Below are 22,026 nucleotides of genomic sequence, written 5' to 3' on the forward strand. Positions count from 1 at the left end.
TGCCCTCCACACGCCCAAGTCTGGTGGCAGTTCTTCTTTGGAGTTAAAGGTATCATCGGCTGGGGGCACAGAGGAGGCCTGCCATTGTCCTCACCTGCTTGGCAATGCGCTCTGCTGGGGGGGCCGTTCTGGCAAGCTCTGGGACTTGGCGCATCTCTACCTCTGTTGGGGGTTACGTACCCAGAGAAATTAGCCAACAAGAAGCAGCGCGACTAGAGGCGGAAAGAGAAAGCCAGAGCTGTGTGCTGTGAGAGCACGGTGTCTTCAGTCCTCGCGCCAGGGACAAACCCCGTCTGTGACAGGCCCCGTGTCAATGAAACGCTTGTACAAAATTCAGTTTTAACAATGTAAAAAGGCAGGCAGGTTATACGAGGGGGCGGTTACAGACTAATGAGGAGAGAGAGAGAGACCCTGATTCAAGGTGGGCATTTCCCAGGGAGGGGCAGAAAGATCTAGGAAGAGAGTTCCGTCTTCTTGTACGGTTCGTGTGACCCCCTCGTTTCCTTGTCTGAGGCCTCGGAAGGGCGAGTGCATTTCATATATAATAAATAGGCGTTTGGCAAAATATTTAGATCATTTGACAATTTAAAAGAATATTGGTATATTTTTATTACATTTTATTACATAAAATTTTTTTCCCTCAAGAACTACTTCTAAGATTTCTTAGGAAATACTGGGTAGACTCCAGTATGGGGGGGGGGGGGGTGGAGTTTGATTTAAATCAAATACTCTCCTGTCAGTGACTCACTGGGTAACTGCCGGTTACCCGCGCATGCTTGCCTCCTTCCACAAACAAGCGCCTTCAAAGGCCATCACGTCTACGTTATAAGCACTACGTCCATCCGTGGACTCAAGGATTCTCTGAAAACACGCGCTCCTAGTTCTCGTCACTTCCCTTCATGACAGAGTCATAGTGCAGGAGCTCCACGCTGCCTCGCTGGTCATGATCGGATGGGGCAGACTCAAAGCGGGGGCTGCCTGTGGTCTGGTGAGGGCAGGCAGTGTGGCCAGCCACGCTGGACCGGCAGGCTGAAGGCCGGGGGCCTGCCTCAGACTCCCAGTGAGCACACAAAGACGCACAAGACAACAGGAGAGGCTGCTGGTGCGCAGTCCGCGTGGGAGACAGCTCGGCAACGCACGCGTGGCAGGTGAGCGGCCCCTGGGGCCGCTGCGGGTGGGGTCAGAGGCGAACGCAGAGTGCGGAGTGTACAAGATACATGGTAAATACACATGTCGGAAACCGATACAAGTGACGAGTTCAGCAGAGTGTTTGCGTTTTGGGCGTCAGAAACAAAACCGGCCCCAAAGTTCCATTCTACTGCATGACAAATACTGAAGCACAAAATTTTAGTCTTAAAATACATCTTAAAGTCAGTATTTTCCTTCAAGGAAAAAAAAAGTACTATAAATAAATTACAATACAGTGAATTTGCCTGAACTCACTTTGTTTCTGTCTTCCAGCCTTTAAGTCAAATAAATCAGCGTAAAAACTGTACACTCTTAACACGATAGTTGATCTTTTATAAAATAACCTGTCTTCAGAGATGTCAATTTCACAACAAGGAAAAACCAAGCCCTGTTGCCGTCACTATTATAAAATATATATGTATAGATATATGTGTGTGTTTTTTACAAAGTGTGTATATTAATAGCTTTGCACAAATATTTTAAGGACAAATTTAGCTAGTCTAAAACTTCAAGAAAATAAACCAGGCAGATAAATACTTCATGTGTACAAAGCACTATATCAAACATCGTCGGCAGGCAGAGGAGGTACGTTAATCCTTGGTCTTGTAAAAAATGCTATCTTCTCCCTGGGATTGGAAAGAATTACAGGTTAGAAGTGGATATAAATGCAATGAAAGCTCTCCTATCAATGACAGCTTCTCTTACTCATACAAAAAAATTGAACTTCAATTCCTAACAACACATCTGTCTGGGTACGGATTCTCTGAATTTTAACAGACGTCAGGAAGCCCCATGAGGGCAAGGGTTTGTCTGCAGTGCCTGCCATATAGTAGGTGCTCTACAAATATTGGCTTTGTTAACGAATGAATATGAAAAGCTATACAAATGAAGGAGTTCTAAATCATGACTGAAGGAAGACAGTTACAGTGTTGTAGGTTCCTTTATGATGGGGATGTGAAAATTCAGGGTATAAAAAAAATTTAGGCTAAAAGACACGTATTATTCAGCCATAAAAAGGACCGAGGTTCTAACACACACTACAACACAGATGCACTTCGAACACATTATCCTAAGTCAAAGCAGCCAAGCACAAAAGATCACATGGTGCGCCCAGAACTGGCAAAGCCAGAGAGAGCGAAAGCGGCCTGGTGGGGGCCAGAGGCTGTGGGGACGGGGAAACGGGGAGTGGCTGCTTCATGGGGATGGGGTTTCCTTCTGGGGTGAAGGAATGTTCTGGAACTGGACAGGGGGGCGGTTCCACATCACTGTGACTACACTAAACGCCATGGAGTCACTCGCTCTATTGATTTATTTATTATTATTATTTTAAAGATTTCATTTATTTATTTGACAGAGAGAGACAGACAGTGAGAGAAGGAACACAAGCAGGGGGAGTGGGAGAGGGAGAGGCAGGCTTCCCGCCGAGAGCAGGGAGCCCGATGCGGGGCTCGATCCCAGGACCCTGGGACCGTGACCTGAGCCGAAGGCAGACGCTCAACCACTGAGCCACCCAGGAGCCCCGAGTCACTCACTTTAAAACAGTGACTTGTATGCCATGTGAATTTCGCCTCGATTTTTTAAAACGTCAGACACAAAAGAATATAGACGTCGCTGTTAATTCTCCTCATACGAAAAACAAAAACAGGGAAAACTAACGTATGCCATTCAAATTCAAAACTGTGGTTATTCCGGTGTGGGAAATCAAGGGGGGGGGGGAGGCGCCGATAATGTTCAATTCTTGCCATGAGGAGTTGTGACGTCTCACCGAACTTTCATACGTACAAAACGCACGCTCTCCTGTATGTCTGTCATGCTTCAATAAAAAGTTAAGTAAAAAGGCAAAGGTGATACGCGTGAATATATATATGTAAACCACTGTGTTGTTCACAATAGCAAATATTTGGAAAGAAGGTTATAACATAGAGTAGTTGGGCAAATTATATCTTAGATGAAACATTACGGCCAAAAAAGACAACAGATTATGTGGAAACACAGGATATTTTTATTTAAAAAAAAGCAAAATGCAAACTCGGACCCACGTTATGATGACAAGCAGCATGAACAAAACCAGAACCAAAAAGGATCAAAAGAAGAGAAAGTCAAAATGCTAACAGCAGTGGGGATTCTGCTTTTATTCTGAACTGCCCGTGGGTTTTTTTAAATACTCACTTTACTTTTTATGACCACAAAGGTATGACAGTATAAAAGGGAAGCAAGGAAGTGGGCCTGCGGCCTTCCCTACCTGAAGGTCTGCACCTGGACGGGCTCTCTGCGCTTCTGCCCACGCAGCTGGCAGACCCCTCTGGAGGCCTTCTTCAGCATCTTCTCAGCTGCCTGTTCTTGATGGAAGTCAAGTTTGGTCTGTCTTGTCTGGAACGGCACCATTGGATGAATGAGACATTTTTACTTCTAGTTTTAAGGAAGAAGGAACAAAGCTACTCCCAGCCCTGGGCTCCCGAGGGGAGAAAGGCCTGCCCCATCCACACACACGCCTGCTACAGGGAATCTTCACAGGAGCTACTGGGGTCCTTGGGGTCATGCCTGGCAGACACCGGACCCAGAACATTCCACTACAAAGCAGAGGGTGGCCATGCCAGCAGGAGGGTCTGGGGATCCTTCCCTCCAGCAGCCCCCCAACCTGAGGCAGCTGTTGGTGCCACTGGGAACACCAGCTGCCGGGCCCACGGAGAGAGAAACCCAGCTCCTTCAGACGAGCACTCGGAGTGTTCACGGTACAGCTCCATCGTCATGACCAGGCGGGCCCAGGACGCCAGAGGGACTCCGTGGCAGGCCCCTCCAGGCAGGGCCCCGGCCTCTCACCTGCCTCTCTGCTTCCTTCAGCAGGCTCCGGAATCGCTCGTCCCGCAGCACCCAGTGGGGGAGGTCTGTCTGGCCCCGGTGCTGCGCGTCTTCTAAGCGCTGCCTCAGTTCACGCAGGGTGCAGATCTCCTCATTCAGCTGCCTCTGCCGCGTTCTGGAGGCCTGGAGATCCAGCTCCAGGTCCAGGGAGGTGCGGGCCATGAGCTCGGCCAGGGAGGACCTGCAGGGCTGCGGGAGACGGCAGCTGTGAGCACACACGCTGAGCCGGCACCGGGGCGCCGCGCAGCCAGCGAGCTCGGCCGCCTGCGAGGTCCTTCTGCAACGAAGGCGGACGGGTGTCTCTCTACACGTGGCCGGTGTCAAACAGATTTGGGCGAGATTAATAAGTCTCCAGTTCAATATCAAGTTAGTGACGCTAATGGTCTGCTTTAATGGTGACCCGTGCATTTGCAAAAGTGTGGAGAAAGAGACCATCCCATATGGAGCTGGTGGGGTCAAAAACGGGTATAATCTTACAAGTAAATAAATAAAAAATGGGTACAGTCTTTCTGAAGTTCTACTTGACAATAGACATCAAGCCACAAAATGTGCATTTTCTTTGGTTCTGAAATTTCATTTTGACTTGCCTTTGAAAGGCACTACTCACGACATGCAAAAGTGATCCAATTCAAGTTTAGGACAGAGAAAACCTAAATATATAACAAGAGAAAACGGATTAAGTGAATTATAAGGTCAGCATAAAATACAGCCACTGTAAAAAGTAGAAAAAATATATTGGAAAATCTTAAATGATCCATGGTATAAAGGGGGAAAAGCATGTCGTAAGCCATCTGAGTACTTTTTGTTTAAGATTATACATTCACACACACAAGCTGTCAAAACCTCTCCTCCCCATATAAGCCTCAAGGAAGCAAACCTGCAAATGTTTAAGAAAAGTCCTAAGATGAGAGAAGGCTTCTTTGTGTGGCACTGAGAAAAGTATTTCCCATCCACCGGGAAACGACCTCAGGAAAGGCAGTTAGTGTAACACACACCAGCGTTGTTCAGTGGGCTGGAAAACTGTAGGCTTTTTACACGCACGTGACACTATTCTGCCCACGTACGGAACTGGAATGCAAAGATATGGTATGATTTAAGAAATACAAGTTCACTTAAAAGCACTGCTCAATTCATAGGAGAGCTCGGCGGTTCTCAACCAGGGATGGCTTGGGCCTCCAGGGGGCGCTAGGCAGTGTCTGAAGACACGTTTGGCCGTCAAGGGGCGGGGGGCGGCGGCGTGCAGGGAAGTCCCCACAACAGTGACCCAGTCCGAGGTGTCAACAGTGCTCTAAACACAGGCACCACACGGACAGCTGGATCCACTACTATCTCTTTAAAAGAATCTTAGCCTGAAAAAGACAAGGAACTACTCGCTTACAAACAGAAAGCAGCAAAACTCTGTAAAGTGACGCCGTGTGGAGAGAACACTCGGTGGGTAAAGTAAATGCAAGCAGCAGGAAAGGCCTTTGTAGAAGACTGCTCTATGCTGAAAAGCACCAATTTCTCAACTATACATACTCCCTCGTCAAAAGAGAACCTTTTTTATAGGTTGGTTGGCTGTTTGTTAATCTATTATATTTAAAAATGTAAAGATCATGAGTTATCTTAGATCATGATGTTATCCTAGGAAATTAAGAGTGGTAACATTTTGACATTATATAGGCTTCTAAAAATTATATCTCAATAAACAAGGAAATAAATACCTTAAAAAAAAAAACAACATATTACCTTTAAATTAATGTTACCTAAAATATTACCTTAGGAGTTCTGTAAAAATAGCTCCCAGGGTAAGTCCAGGCTCTGTTATTAGTTTACGTGGCACGCACCTGCTTATAGCGAAGGGTCCGTCTTTCCAGGGTGTTTCGGACAAACGGGGACTTCCGGGGCAGTGTCGAACTGTCGCTGTCACTACGATAAAGCTGTGCCAAAAAGAATGATGTTCAGAAACACTTTCTCAGAAGTGCAACCTTCATTCTCTCTGTGTAGCTGAACTGCAGGATTTCGCTCCTCCTCGCGGGTCCCCGAACGCGCGGACGACGGCGGGCACCTCTACCAAGCCTTCCGGCCTCAGTGAGGACGCAGCGTTCCCCACGCCAAGCATCAAGTAAAACTAAAGACAACCCCGAACAGACCAAATACGCAAACCGACGCCCCACCGCCCCTCACGTTACACGTCCTTCTCATTCACTCTGTTCCTGGCTTTGCCAAGAGCTGGGGAAAAGTGACTTTCCAAAAAGAGACCCCGCTCCTGGTAGGAGGACAAGCCAGCACCACTAACGCCCACTCTGCCAGTCAAGGGAAAAGGTCTGCGTCTAAAAAGACAAATAAATAACACCTCCTTTATGGGAGCCAAGACCTTCGGCGGCTGGTTCTTGCTTCCAGATCAACGCGTATCTGTGGGAAAGGCAAAGTCCTTGCCTTCGTGGCCTTCTTTTCCACGCCAACTAACCCCAAATAGCCCGGAAACGCCGTGGCACGGCAGCGTATATGCGCCCTCACGCCACCGTGACCGACAGACGAAGACTAAGCCTCTACCAGCGTCCCCTGTACATGCAGGCTCTTACGCAGGGCACAGAACCCCGCACAGGAGCCGGAAACCTTCCTCTGGGGAAGTAGAGGACTTCCTCCTCCACGCACCACCCTTCTGACCCAGCGGACCCGAGCCCACTCGGTGGTGGGTCGGCAACAGCCCACAGTGGGGAAGGGAGCTGAGGGCAGCCCTGGGTCTAGCGCCTCCAGGTAGGTGTCTGGTTAAGCATGAGCCCCCCATGGGGCTGCAGCCTCATGGGGCAAGGGTGCCCGAGCCGGATGCCGTGGGACCCAGGGCAGCCACGACGGGACACCTGGCTTCTGTGGGGAGACGCGCAGCAGGTCTTGGAAATGACCCAGGGGCAGCTTGGGGCCCCCCCACTCCCGCCATGGGGTAAAGGATTAACCTTGCTCCAAGAAAGGTTTGGTCCTTGCCCAGCTCCTGGGAAGTGACCCGTAACCCCCTGGGATGTCCTGCCTGACTGTTTACCTGGGGACCTCGAGCCAGGCCACACAGTCTCTGCTAACAATGTGACTTATAGTGGGGGCCTTAGGCCCCCAGCTTGACCTCTAGAGACGAAGGTTAGGCATGCAGGCAATCAGCTCTGCCTGTGTGACCAACCTCCCACAAAACCCCAGGCTGGCAATACTCCATGTGCGGCCTCTCCCAGCAGTGACAGGTGACCAGAGCCGTCCGCACAATCCCGCTGGAAGAGACCCGGAGGCCTGCGCCAAGGTCTCTCCTCAGTGTTGCCCGATGTGCCTCTTCCCTCTGCTGACCTTGGTCTATATCCTTGCACCGTAATAAACCACAATAGCGAATCTAACGGCTTTGCCGAGTTCTGTGGGTCCTAGCAAGTTCCTGGGCCTGAGCACGGGCCAGGGGACCCCTGAACCATACTCCCGGTGTGTCTTGCACACGTCTCAGCCCGTTTCTCTCGTATGACCGAACTCTGGTTTTGCCCAACCGGAGCCAGCTCCTTGGCAGTCCCCGTCAAGGGAGCCCAGATCGGAGGCGGGAAGGGTCAAAGCTCTCCTCGATCCAAACAGTCCCATCAGGCCACTGTGTCATGACCACTGACCCTTCCAATTGCCTTCTCTTTCCTAATCCGTCCTGTCACTGTCACACCACCACTGCCGGCCAACCTCCAACCTCCGTCCTGTCCTCAAGGACCACAGCGGGGTTCTCAGCATCAGAATCATCAGGGGTCTTCCCCGAGCTCCGATGTCCAGGCCCCACCCTGACCCACAGTGAATCTCGGGGGTGGAACCCAGGCACCAGCATTCTGTGAAGCGCCCACCTCCACTGCCCGGCACAGCCCAGGCTGAGAACCACGCAGTGTCTCCTGCCATCACCCTTGGGGTGAGAATTTACGGGCTGGGGGGGTCAGAACCCCGTCTCAGTGCCCCGAGTCTTCAAGGCTGCCGTCCACCCTGGGACCCGGCTAAGCTACACTTCAGGACTTCCAACCACTCAGTGGCCTGACTTAACAATCTCCACCCGATTCGGGATATTCCCTGTTCCAACCTGTTACTCCTATTCGCCCAGTTTCCCGCGCATGAGTTGGTACACATACAAACCGAAAATCCGGGGAGAAATGTATCAGAATCTTGAAGAAACCCAGAGTGAGATACGCACGGGCGAGGGGTAGACGGGCCACCATACTGATCGCATAGCCCCCCACGCGGCGTGCGCATTATCGGCACTTGGGGGAACACACAGGTCTTTCAGCATGAACAGTAAAAATAAAACATGACAAAGGGAAAAAAAAGAAGAAAAAAGAAAAAAGAAAACGTTCCAGTCAAGAGGCAAAGGAATTTCAACTTACTCTGCAAACGTACTGGCTTCGTGCTCCAGGGGAGAAGGTCTGCGAGCGCACAATTGTGCTACTCCGAACGAAAGGCGACCCGCGGGCCCTGCGGCTGGGCCTCTCCTTCGGAAGACTCGCTACTTCTTCTGGGAAGACATCTTCTGTGTTGGTTTCTTTATCGACCTAGAGAGGAGTTCATTATTACCATGACTTTTTCTAGAACATGAGCAATAAGCTTCACATGAACCTCCCTGGCCTTTCCCACTCAGAGTTCTAACTGGCATTTCACGCTGACGTCCAGAACGATTTTTGATACCCCTCCCCACTACACACGCATCTCCTCCTATAAGAATCATCTCTACTCTCCAATTGCTCGAGCCAAAAAAAAAAAAAAAAAAAAAATCGTCGTGCCATCCTGGACTCTGCTCTCTTTCATACACACTGTATCTGGTCCGAGATCAAATCCTTCTGGCTCAAGGTTTATGATGAAGCTTGTTTTTTTGTTTTTTGTTTTTTTAATTTTATTTATTTATTTGACAGAGAGAGAGAAAGCACAAGCAGGGGGAGCAGCAGAGGGAGAAGCAGGCTTCCCGCTGAGCAGGGAGCCCAGTGCAGGGCTCGATCCCAGACCTGAGCCGAAGGCAGATGCTTAACTAACTGAGCCACCCTGGCGCCCCATGAGGACGCATGGTTTGACCACTTTTCACCAGACTTCCCTTTGGGTCACCATCATCTCATGCCCAATTGGCACAGGAGGTTTCTGGCCAGTCTCCCCAATTCCACACCTCCTTCCCCCCCTTCAGTCTCTTCTCAATCCAGCAACACAGGAGATCCTGGTAAAGCCGAAGTTAGACCCAGCAATTCCACTCCTAGACATTCACTCAAGATAACTGAAAATAGGTGTTCAAACAAATACTTGCATGCAAACATTCACAGCAGCATTATTCAGGTAGCTAAAAGGTAAAAACAGTCCGAATGTCCATGCATAGATGGATGGATAAACAAAGGGAGGCATACCAATCAAGGAAATACTACTCAGGCATGAAACAGAGAGAAGCTCCCAGAACAGGCAAATTCCTAGGCAGAAAGCAGATCGCTGGTTGCCAGGGGCTTGGGGAGTGACAGTCTCATAGGTGCGAGGCTTTACTTAGGGACGATGGAAATGTTTTGGAACTAGACAGAGTGGTGGTTGCCCACATTGTGAACATACTAAATGCCCCTGAACTGTTCACTGTGAAATAAGTTCACTTCATTTACTGTAAATTTCATGCCAAAAAATTATTTTAGAAAAAGAAAAATCATGGGGCACCTGGGTGGCTCAGTCGGTTAAGCGTCCAACTCTTGATTTCAGCTCAGGTCGTGATCTCAGGGTCAGGAGATCCAGCCCTGCGCTGGGCTCTGCGCTCAGTGTGGAGTCTGCTTGGGCTGTTCTCACCCTCTCCCCCCCACCCCACCCCCACCCCCTCGCACGCACACTCTCTCAAAAAAAAAAGAAAAGAAAAGAAAGAAAGAAAGAAAAGAAAGAAAGAAAGAAAGAAAGAAAGAAAGAAAGAAAAGACAGAAAAAGAAAGAAAGAAAGAAAAAGAAAGAAAGAAAGAAAAGAAAGAAAAGAAAGAAAAAGAAAGAAAGAAAGAAAGAAAGAAAAAGAAAGAAAGAAAGAAAAGAAAGAAAGAAAGAAAGAAAGAAAAGAAAGAAAGAAAGAAAGAAAGAAAGAAAGAAAAAGAAAGAAAGAAAGAAAGAGAAAGAAAGAAAAAGAAAAATCCACAGAAAACCTTAAGTCAGATCACGTCAACCCTGGGCTCAAAACCACCCACCACTTTCCCAATCATCTCAGAGAAAAGGGAGAGTCTGGAGCGGGCCCTACATGATCTGGTCTTTTCCCTTCCCTCCGTCGTCGGCTCTGACAACCCCCTGCCCCACAACGGTCTCGCTGCTGCTCTCTCAGCAGTCGCCCACACCCCCACCCGTGGGTCTGCACTTGCAGCTCCCCGTACCTGAATGCTCTTCCCCAGCCCCGCACAAGGCTCCTGAGACTCCTGCCTTAAGGCTTCTGCTCAAAAACTGCCTTCTCAGTGAGGCTTCCACGACCTTTCATTCTTTTTTATTGTAGAAAACACGTGAAATTTACCTTAACCATTTCTCAGTGTATCGGTCAGTAGTGTTCAATACATTCACGTGGTTGGGAAACAGAGCTCTAGCACTTTCTCAATCTTCCCAAACTGACTCTGAGCCCATGAAACAACCCCCATCCTCCTGCCCCCTAGCGACCACCCTTGTACTTGCTGTCCACATGAGTCCGAATACTCAAGCGACCTCCTGTATATGGAATCACACAGCACTCACCCTTCCGTGGCTGGCTTATTTCACTTAGCACAGTGTCTTTAAGGTCTGCCTATGTTGTAGAATATAAGAGCATTTCCTTCTTTATATAAGGCTGAATGATATTCCACTGTATGGACAGACGACCTTTCCTTATCCATTCATCCGACGATGGCTTCTCGGGGTGCTTCTACCTCTAGGCTATCCTGAATAATGCTGCTAGGAACGTGGGCGTGCAAATATCTCTTGGAGACCCTGATGTCAATTCCTTTGGACACATATCCAGAAGGGGGATTGCTGAATCATACAGCAGTTCTGTTTTTAAATTTTTGAGGAACCTCCATGCTGCTATCCACAGAGGCTGCACCGTTTTACAATCCCCATCTAAAATATTAAGTGCAAATCTAGATCTCTAAATATAAACCCCTTCTAAAATAGGAAATCTTTCTAAAAACGCAAACCCCACCTTCCCCACCGACTGGTCCTCCAGCAGCCCCTCTTCTCAAGGCTGCTGTGGGTTCCCGAGTGATGCTGTTGCCCGCCTCCCCCCGCAGGGCAGCATTTCCCGTTTATTTTCTTCACCATCGCATCCGCACGGCCTAGCGCCTACCCACGTGCGCACGCAGAGAGAGAACACAAACGTGGTCAAGAGCGAACAGCTGGGGAGCTCCGGTGACGGGCATGTGGGTATTTGTTCTATTACTCTAGCAACTTGTCTGTAGATTTGTTTTTTTTTTTTTTAAAGATTTTATTTATTTATTTGAGAGAGAGAGAGAGAATGAGAGATAGAAAGCACGAGAGGGAAGAGGGTCAGAGGGAGAAGCAAACTCCCCGCTGAGCAGGAAGCCCGATGTGGGACTCGATCCCGGGACTCCAGGATCATGACCTGAGCCGAAGGCAGTCGCTTAACCAACTGAGCCACCCAGGCGCCCCTTGTCTGTAGATTTGAAGTATTTCAAAATTAAAATCGGGGTTGGGGCTGGGGATGACAAACTTGCCTCCCACAGCCCCTTCCCCCATCTGAGCCCATGCTTTTAAAGGTCTTAAAACGCTGACCACCAGCAACCACTGGGAGGCTGGGCCGCAGAACAGCTCCTCTAGAGGGCTCGCACGCACGTGTGCAGCTTGGGAGGCTGATACCACGTCTCTCGGGACGTGTGCTTTGGGGTGACAGTGGGGCCCATGGTGATAAAACGTTTCGAGGAGTTGAACAGTTTGGGGAAAAAACGTCCCACAGAGCACGGATTCAGCGTCTCCCAACCTCACAGGCTTCCTCAGACCCCGTCACGGCAAACATGAAAGACTTCCTCGCTGAAGATGTGGCCGTGAGCACAGCTAAGATTGGGGGAACAGAGGGGGCGAAGGGGCACTTTGTAGGCGCCTAATGTCGCAAAGGGAGCAAAGAGATGAGACGCTTCCAAGCGATCACACATGAGACCTCCTGAGCCGTGTGGGACCCTGAAGATGGGAACGGGCCATCACCAGGACACGCGGAGTACCAATCTGCCCTTTCCAGCTCTAGCTGTCCTTTCTTTTCAATTGAGAGTGGAGAGACAGGTCTATGGCACGTGCTGTGCCCATCTTGAGCCATTTACAGATTCAGCCCTTCCCTTCCTTCCCTCGGCTCTCCATGAAATGCCCCCTTGTCTATGGCCCCCCGATCCAACGGCACGGTCCGTTTCACACCACACCGTCGCCACGGCCACTGTCACGGGGAGTGTCTGCAGGTAAACCACAGCGTTCTACTCTCACATTGGAGCCTGTCAGCTTCATCTCGTCCATCTCCTCCACCCATTCCCCTCCCGTTTCGCGTGGGGGGGGTGCACACGCCCTCCTTCCAAGGCCGTGCCCGGGGTTGGGTGGCAGAACATCAGGGGGCCCGGGAAGTCCCCTGACCGTTTCCACTTACCTTCAGAGGTGGAGGCTGAAGTTTCTCGGGGCTGTAAGGATCGGCCTGGCCAGCAAATGCATGTCCATGGAGGGGGTCGACGCCAACGCAGCAGGGCTCCGGGTGCGGGGGGCTGGTCTGGGCGCAGCTGCTGCAGCCGCTATCCACCGAGTCAGCTTGCCAACTCCTAAAGGCAGACATTGCAAAAACCCACAACACGGGTGTCCAGGTGGCCTTCTTTCCCTTCCTCTTCTCCTCCCCAACTTCCCCAGTCCACGCTGCCTTCTGTTCTCTATCAGGAATTCTCCACTGAACTGTACTAGAGTGTAGCGGAACCGATGCTAACAGCTCTCCAGGATTTCGTGTTTGTTTTGCATTTTGTGGATCCTTCCCTTTCCTCCTCCTCCCGTGCATAAAACGTTCTGCCTACCCTCCACTGAATTTGGTCCAAACCCCTCTCCAGAACTACAGTGTCACAAAAATAAAATATTCTGTTTCTTACAAAACTCAAAAAAACAAAGTGCGCATCACGGAACCAGGTGCCCTGCCGCACGCCACGCACGGCCGCGGACGCACCCAACGAGACCCACGTGCTGCCAACGATCGCACACAGGCGCTCTTCCCATCGAGTCAAAGGGCCTGTTTTCTAGGGGACACCACGTGACAAGGCCTTCAGTAAGACGGTCTGTGTGTCTGTACCAGCCAACTGCAGCTGCTGAAGAGGTCAGCGTCCCGAGCCCTGGCTCCCAGCCCCGCCTGGCTTCCCGCCAGTCCCCGAATACCATACTCCACCCCTCGGCCATGCCCTTTCCCTCCCTGCAGTAAATTCAGGCAAAGGTATTCAGAAGCAGCAGGAAGCTTTGGGAACAGGACGCACTCCGTGGAAAAACGGGGAAGTAAAGCAGTACCACGGTGCCTCCAGAAGGGATCAGACAGAAGTCCGTTCCCTCGAGGCGCTCGCCCATCTCCTCTATGCCGCCGCCGCTGCAGGGCGGCCTCTACTGAGCACAGGCTTGGCCGACGGGCCGCTTCGGGTACCTCTCGGACACGGCCTCGGCGAGCTCCTCCTTCCGCTCCATCTCGAGGACCTCGTCCTGCGTGTACTCCAGCTTCACCCGCTCCTCGGCCAGCTCGCGCTCCACGGCCTGCAGCTGGGCGGTGGTTCTGGCCAGCAGCGCCGTCACCGCGTCCTGCGGAGGGGACAGGGGCGCTCCTGAGCCGTGGCTGGCCGCCCTCGCGGGCTCTCCAGGGCCAAGAAGCACATGCCGCGTGCCAGCAGGACGTGGCCGGGCCACCTCGTGCAGCTCTGAGGGCGCAAATTTTAAAACCACCCGTGTGTCGCTCCCAATCACTAGCTCGTCTGCATTAAAGCCACCATCACGAGCGGCCATATATATATCGAAACCTCCCGCTCCCGTGCCTTCCCTTGAACCTGCCTCTTGGACACCGCTACGCTCCCACACTAAGTGTGCAGAGACGCTCGTGAGAGACGAAGCCCCGGGACAGTGGGTGGCGGCGGCGGGAGCGCAGCGGCACTCAGCGGCGCGCGAGGCGGGCACACGTACCGTCTTTCCCGCGGCGGCGGCGGCTTCTGCGGGGTCCCCGGCGGCACCCCCCGCCCACTCGCTCTCCCTCGCCCTGGGCGGCCCGCAGCTGCTGAACACCTGCACCGCGTACCAGTGCAGCTGCATTTCGCTGGACCCGTCGTAGTCGGCCAGGTTGATCTGAGCAATGCCCTGCACAAGTGTTTAGGGGAAAAAAAGGCAGAACTGAATGATTTCACCTTAACAACCGAGGGGAAGCTTGTAAAACATCGACGTCGCCCTTCAGTCGTAACCGGAAAGGCAGAATGTGTCACTGCTCTTCAAAGGACTGCAGTAAAATGAAAGTGGTAGCAGAGGATCTTCTTGAGGGAGGCTCCTGGCCCACTGCTTCGGCCCCATGGGGAGGTGCCAGGAGGCGGACAGGGGCAGAGCGTGGACACCCTGGGGGAGGGGGGGAGGTCAGGCTCAGGGTCTGCCCACTGATGAGCTGTGCAGCCGCTCAGGGATTTCTGAAACAAGACAGGGCTGGTTGAACGCCACCATCTAATTCTACTGCCAGGGGTGAGGCCAAGGGGAGAAATTCCAACCTCACAAAGAAACCATCCTGGTCTCCAAGTCATGGACCCGGCCAGTGCATGGCTGGGGCACTGAACACAAGCTGCTCGTGCTCTTAGTTCAAGGAGTACCAGATAAAATACATAGCAGCCAGTAAACGTGAACTGCAAATATACAATGGATTTCTTTAAAGCATTAAGTATGTCCCAAATATTGCATGGGACATACTTATATTAAAAAAGAACCCATGGTTTATTTGAAATTCACATTTAACGGACCATCCTCTATTTTTATTTGCCCAATTTTTCAACCCCACTTAGTTCCCTCAACTGGAAGCAATATAGGGCGATAGAGAAGTCTTGCAAGTATTAGTTGAAATAATATATTTAAAGTACACCGTACTTGGCAAGACAAATCCCTTTCTGTACTCTCAGCTACAAAGATCGCTTCACGTGATGACAATGTCTAAGCAACCCACCACAGGAAAAAGGCAGGAGGGGAGGGAGGGCAGGAGGGAGACAGGAAGGAATGAGGGGAGGGAGAGACCGAGACAAAGAAGAGAGAGAGGCAGGCAGAAAGATAAAGGCAAAAACAAAGAGAGGACAAAAGATGGAGCGAGAAGAAAGAATGAGAGACAAAAAAAAAAAAAAAGACAGGAAGACAAGACGAGAAGACAAAGGAGAGAGACAAAGACTGATGGGAACACAAGGAAAGGAAGGGGGGAGGAGAGCAGAAGGGAAATGGAGGGGAGGGCGAGGGGGGGGGAGGGAGGAGGAGGGACATACCAGCAGTTCTTCCTGCAGCTGCTGATTCACCGAACATATATATAATTGAAGTGACTTCAACGTCAACATGCTTGAATGCACAGGGATTCTGAAAATTTCATTAAATACCAGGGGGGCCTGGAATTCCAGAGCCTTAGAGCAGTAAGTGTTTGGGGTGCCAGAGTCGATCGGCGGCAAATAGACGCGGATGTGTCTGGAACCAGAAAGGGGGAAGAAAAAAGAGAGAGGTGACACTTACTGACGGATCCGTGCGATGAAATGCATGAACCACACACACATATACACATGTATGTTTCCCTGTTCGGACGCCCACGGGCAGAATCTTAAAGTCTTTTGGAAAAAGTCCTTTTCTCAACTAAGAGCAAGCCCAAAGAGTTTACGTGCCCCTGGAGATCAGGAGGGAAAAACACTCACAAAGAGAAAGGCTTACAAGTCAGTACTTAGGACTTTGGAAGGAGTCAAACAGGTCTTGCTTTCACCAGCTTTTTGGGAAGCCACCTGCACTGCACTGATCTCTCTCCATGGCCTCTTGGCTCCCTCTTCAAGCTCTGCCTGCCTTGCCTCCAAGACCATTCACACCAGCCTGGGCTTCCTGCCCTGTCCACTCTCAGCAGGGAACAAACGAGAAGCTCAAACACTGGCGAATCCCTCAAAGGACGCCATCAGGGTGAGCAAAATCCCAGGGTGAGCCCTCAGCCACTTACAACCTTGGGTTGCTCCCAAGGCCTCTGGCCAGGGCCCTCTTTAGAGGACAAGTTTGTAAAGACTCATGGGAGGGGACTGCACCCTTGGGCTTGACTGGCCCATGACTGGTATGCTCTGCCGCCTGGTGAGTGGGACCCGCTGGGCAGCCCTCTTGGGCCACGGAGCTCACAGAGGTCGCGCCCTCCAATGGCAACAACGCGATTTTCCTTCTCCTTCGCTCAGACAAGGGCCCCTGGTCCCGGCCAGAAGCCTTTCCGTTCACTTCCCAGGATCACAGAGCGGGGCGCCACTCCATCACCCACTCTTCTTAAAACTTCCGATCCTGTCAATTCAGACACTGCCTGGTATTTTATTAGGAATAAACTTTGGACCTCAGCTTCCCAAACGGGCTTTGCCCTCCCGCAAGTGCCGAGCGGAACAGGTGAGCGAGCCGCGCCATGTGGAGGTGGCCCAGGAGCTGCCACTGCTGACCGGGGGTGGTCCCCGGGTCCCCGAAGCGAACCGCTGCCACCAAGCCGGCTTACATCTTGCAGTCTTCCTTCATGACCAGCCCTGCAAAATTCTTTAGTTGGAGCACGTTCACAAGAAGACACTCGCTGGCGCTGTCGAGCCTAGGAAACAAAAGAGAAGCTCGTAGGCTGTGCACCGCCCCCAGCGGGAAGCTCCTGGTGACTGAGCTCCGGCAGCGGCCCTCCACTGCACGTGCTCCGTGCGGCCACGGACAGAGGCAACTCCAGGCCGGATGTGCGGCCACTGCCCGGGGCGTCCCGTGCCCCCTGCTTATGGCCCCGGAAGCCCAGCTCCATGAGGGGACAGCTCCCAGCCGTGACCCTCGGTGTTGGAGGACGGCAGTGGAGCCGCTCTTCCCCAGCCCTCCTTCCTGCCACCTCCGTCCCCTCACGTGAGCCACCGAAGCGGGCAGCGAGGGGCGTCGTCCAGGCCGGGAGCGCCACCCAGACCGCGGGGGTCCCTGCATGCCTCCCGGCCTGCAAGTGTGGGTCACTGGGTGGGCGCCGAGCTACCGATCATCTGTAGGAGCGACAGGGTAGGAGTGGCCTGTACTCACAAAAATCCAACGTGGATCTGGGGCCCTTCATTCCCACAAGCGTCTCCGTGTGCAGACTCGTCAGTATCTTCACTCCTGAACAAACCAGAGAGTCACCGGGGTTACTCCACAGGGAGCCGATGACGGCCGGTTTGGCAGAAGCTCTCTCGTGCCGGGGCGCTTCTTACCGAGAAGAGCTTTCTTACGTTGCGACTTAAATAAATTCTTTATGTGACTGAAAGGACACAGCAGGCCCACGACCTACCTCCGTGGGTACCTGCCTACAAAGTGCTGTTGTTTTTGAGAAAATGACTCGGGATACCTTTCAAAACCCCATGTGCTGCTCAGGACAAACTTCCAAACTAACTCTTAAACCGTGTGCAGTAAGTGAGATGTCTGACAGACACCTGAAAGGAAACGATGACATCAAACTTATGAAACCGAAATAGAGCCCAGAGTCCCAAAAGGTGTTTTGTCGTTACAAAGTGATTCCTCTAGCTTAGGAAAGAGGGGAAGGAGGGAGAACATTCAGTTCTAATGAATGCCCTTTCTAGAAAGGCAGGTCTCTCTTGTCCACTGGCTCTCCTTTTCCGGCTCTCATGGGCTTAGGCCTTCAAGTGACCAGGGCCAGACAGGAGGAAGTCATCCTCGAACCACGGAAGGAGGGCCAACCTCCAGAGGCCACACAGAAGCCAGAGGAGTTTTCTTGGCGGGTCGCTAAGGCCCAACCTACCAAAGTTGAGAGAAGCCAGGAAGAGATTCTAGCCTTGGAGCCCCACACAGTTTCAATATGCACAAGTCCCAGTATGCATACATTTTGTGCTTAACAGCAACACTGTGGGAAGTCTGCGGAGGGAGAAGATCAGCTTCTAACCTTTTGGTTGGAGGCTCAAATACCCCGCTATCGCTGGCTAGTGAATAATCCGACAGGCATGCAGACACTCGGCGCGCTCTCCTCTCCAACCTCTTGGCACTGTCTTCTCGAAGAGTCACTGCTATAAACAAGAGACACACCTGGGGTCAGGAGGTGACAGCATGGGAGGCCGGGGACCGTGATGCCAAGAAATGAACACTCTAAGTTACAGCACATACAGAGTTACTAAGTGTTTCAGAGACACGCCATTATATATACGTACGTCATATACACATGCATATGTTTAAATATGCTGCGCTCAAAATTTTTTTTTAATATTGAAAAATTGGAGAAATAGACTTCTGGCTACTTCTTCAAAAGCTCCTTACTTTTTTATTTTTATTTTTTTTAAAGATTTTATTTATTTATGGGACAGAGAGCGAGCACAAGCAGGGGGAGCGGCAGGCGGAGGGAGAGGCAGAAGCAGACTCCCCGCTGAGCAGGGAGCCCCACGTGGGGCTCGATCCCGGGACCCTGGGATCATGACCTGAGCCGAAGGCAGATGCTTAAACGACTGAGCCACCCAGGTGCCCCTAAAAGCTCTTTGGACAGTCACAAATCTCTCTTCACCTCCTTAGTGAGCACAAAGAACAGAAGATGATGGGGGGACGCCCCTTCATGTCACACTTTGAGAAAGACCACCAACCCTGAAAGACCGGGAAAGCAAGGTTACCCCAAATGCAGACAGCACCTGTTACCTAAATGTATGCGAGTGGTAGGTAGGGGTATTTTTCATTTCCTTCTTTATGCTGCTTGGTATTTCCCATATTTTATACAATAAACATAGACTCTATATTTTATAATCAGAAAAAAAAATTTTTTAATTATCCAAATAAACCCTAACAAGACATGGTGGCTTTCAAGTCAGAGGACACGGCTGATCCCAGACTCAGCCTTTGGAAACAGCTCCTCTGATGGCAGTATCCTCCCAGCAGCCCTGGGGCCAGTTCTAAAATTGCTTTCCTGGGGTTAGCAAACCGCCGTTACTAGGCAGCTTGTTTTTGCCTTGTAGCTCTTTTAATCGAGAGCCGAAAATAACCGTCGACATTCTTCCTTTTAGCATTTCATCCACTGTCATCGCTCCTTCCCTCACAAGTTCCTTTTCCCAGAGCCAATAAAAGCAGGCACACCATCCTCCCGGGCTAGGTGTGAACGTGCACACAGGAGTCTCCACGCTTTCCAGACAGGCAGACTCGGTGAGAAGACAGAAATTAACCATGGAGCCCCGAACCGAGCCTTCCTCTGACATCGTGATCCCTTTTGTTAACAGCGCGGGTCCCTCTCTGTTCTCTTCGTGCTTCTCTTTGGCCATCTAAGCTCCGAAGACAAAACTCTAGGCACCTGTGCATCACTACGTTGAGGGAAATGTCCAGGCCACTGATGACCGGCTCGCTTTTCAACCAAATCATTATTCACACACCGATTAAATCCAAACACGCTAGACAACATACAAACAGACGGGGCTGCGGTCCCTGGTCTCACGATCTCAACTGCAGACAAAAGCTGTCCTTCCAAAGGTCTGCAGTGCCAAGGGTGGGCAGCTACAGACTCCTCCCTGACCAGGGACTGAAGCTGGCTCCATTCGGGGGTGGCTGGAGGCGCGGACTCTCAAAGTCCAGCACTTCCTGTCACTCCTGCCACATGGGAGGACCCAAAGCCCCCAGCTCGGAACCGCAGACGGAAGCTTTTTGTTGCACGGATCTCCGGCCAACGAGGCCACTCCCTATCTCCATCCCTAGCCCTGACCCTCAGCCCGGCTCCTAGGCCCAGCCTTGCATTCCTTCGAGGAAATACCACCAAGCGATGATCCCAAGCACTTCCGGTGAACCCGACGGTGCAACGCTCACAACGTTTCTCTCTCACTGCAATGGCAGTCTTGGAGGAGAAAAAGGAAATGAAGGAATTAATCCTCAGTGATCCCAGGCTTAGTTACCGCATTCACGGAGCAAGTCGCACCTGGCAGCAGGTGTCAGAAGGGAGTATGATCAGCAGTTGCCCTGGGTGAGAAAAAGCGCACAGCAGATCCCACGCTGCACCCCCTGCCATCTGCCCCGGGGCTTCAAGACGGCGAGATGGAGCACGGGGGGTGGGGGGGTGGGTGGGCAATGCCAGGGAGGGAAGGAATAAACAGTCCTCCAAACATTCATTTTAAAAATCTCTGATCTTTCCATCATTAAAGACAGACAGACAGACACTGAGACCTAAGGACATCAGCACTGCTTGACGAAAAGAAAATATAATGAAAATCACATTTTGGGCAAAGCTGCCAGTTGGCATATAGTAAAATAATAAAAGCCACTAAAGTCTGGGAAATCATACACAGGAGTGAGTACTTCAAGCTTTTAGAAAAGTTCTTGTACAACTTTAGTAGCCATAAGTATTAATGCTGAAATAATAATAATAACAATAATAACAATGGTAAGTAGCGAGCTACGTTAAAGTACAACTATGCGATATGCCCTTCTTGGCCACACCCCTCCTGTCCTGAACACATTGATTCATTACACAAAGATGTGCCTGCTGCCTGACCAACAAGGTGAAGGATTCCAAGGTCACTTACAGTGAACGTTTCTGTCGAGCCGCATGAGAAAGGAGATAAAGAAAAAAAGCACAAAGTGAAAAAACTGCAGAATTTAAGCCAACAATTTTAAACAGAGTACGAATATCATAAAAACGTCAATAAACGGATGAACTAAATCAAGGTTTTCCCAGATTTAGATTAGCAAATACTAATGGGAAATGAAAACAGGAAAAGATTTCAAAAATCATGACACATTTGGCTTTTTTTTAAGATTTTATTTTTAAGTACTCTCTACACCCCACGTGGGGCTTGAACTCACAATCCCGAGATCAAGAGTTGCACGCTCCACGGACTGAGCCAGCCGGGTGTGCCGACACATTTGGCTTTTAAAATTTGCCTAGTGCTGCTCGTCGGCCGCAAGCACCCTGGGGGTGCGGGAATTCACAGAGGCCCCAGGACCCCCTTAGCAGCCTCTGACTACGGGTAGTAGTAGTCAGTAGTAAAAATATTAAAAACATTAAAGATTATAGTCTATTTTCCCACTCCCCTGTCCCACCTTCTGCCTCCACAGATCGATTTAAAACACAATGGAAGAAATTATTCCTAGAGCTTCCTTCGTAGGTTTGGGCAATTCTGAATTTCAGCTTACCACAATTCTATCTTTCTAAAACTTGCCGGAGGTCAAACTTAGACTGTGTTGTTCCTAAGGAAACTAGAAAGTCGGGGGGAACTACATGACGGCAGGCATCGCAAACGAGGGGTGGAGTAACATAAGGAGTACAAAGATCCCTGATGACTCTAGGCTCAAGCGTTCCCACAAACATCAAGAGAGGCAAGAAGTCACTCTGTGTCCATGCCTGAAGCTGGTTACCCAAGCCAGCCTTCTGGGAGCACCCACCAGGACCAGCGCATTCACTGAGTTAATTATTTCGAGTTTATAAAGACCCAAGTCAACTGACAATGTCATACAAGAATTGACCACGAGGTGGCAGTAGCTGAACGTAGCATAACCAAATACCGCCCCGCCTAAGGAGTCTGAACCATTGTAATGTCACTCAGAGTGGGAAGAAAAAAGTAAAGCAATCAGGATCAGAAATTAAGTCAGCTCTTCTCCCTCTCATCCTGTCTTTCCCCTGGCCCAAAAGGGCTCTTGGGCCTTGGGGTTTTCTGCCTAATGAGACTGATATTCTTGTGTCTCAGCCTTTAAAGACAGGCGGGCAGGGAGGTGAGGCATTGAGGGCAATCAGCTTAAGCAACAACAGATGTGCAATTTGGTCCCGATTTTGTGTTTTCTTTTTTGAATTAAAGGAGTAAACATGGAGCACTGACCCTGTGATTATAAAGAAGAAAGGGAATGAGGGGCA

At 50.8% G+C, this 22,026-nt stretch overlaps 1 protein-coding gene across 1 annotated transcript in view; it reads right to left on the reverse strand.

The window, feature by feature from the left end:
• Positions 1 to 700: 700 nt before the first annotated feature.
• WWC3 (WWC family member 3) overlaps positions 701 to 22,026 on the reverse strand; it is a 115,774-nt gene continuing 94,448 nt past the window's right edge. Inside the window, exons 12-23 of the mRNA XM_088028878.1 lie at positions 18,103 to 18,223; positions 17,250 to 17,324; positions 16,708 to 16,794; positions 15,479 to 15,671; positions 14,160 to 14,330; positions 13,633 to 13,784; positions 12,616 to 12,781; positions 8,406 to 8,570; positions 5,874 to 5,966; positions 4,009 to 4,236; positions 3,431 to 3,558; positions 701 to 1,814 (exon numbers count right to left, since the gene is read on the reverse strand). Coding sequence (XP_087885004.1) covers positions 1,748 to 1,814; positions 3,431 to 3,558; positions 4,009 to 4,236; positions 5,874 to 5,966; positions 8,406 to 8,570; positions 12,616 to 12,781; positions 13,633 to 13,784; positions 14,160 to 14,330; positions 15,479 to 15,671; positions 16,708 to 16,794; positions 17,250 to 17,324; positions 18,103 to 18,223 — 1,646 coding nt within the window. The 3' untranslated portion in view covers positions 701 to 1,747. The remainder of the gene's footprint in view (positions 1,815 to 3,430; positions 3,559 to 4,008; positions 4,237 to 5,873; positions 5,967 to 8,405; positions 8,571 to 12,615; positions 12,782 to 13,632; positions 13,785 to 14,159; positions 14,331 to 15,478; positions 15,672 to 16,707; positions 16,795 to 17,249; positions 17,325 to 18,102; positions 18,224 to 22,026) is intronic.

The sequence above is a fragment of the Eumetopias jubatus genome, unplaced genomic scaffold, assembly GCF_037043125.1.
Source record: "Eumetopias jubatus isolate StellerSeaLion01/CBP00866 unplaced genomic scaffold, mEumJub1_p1.0 scaffold_11, whole genome shotgun sequence".
Lineage (NCBI taxonomy): Eukaryota > Metazoa > Chordata > Mammalia > Carnivora > Otariidae > Eumetopias > Eumetopias jubatus.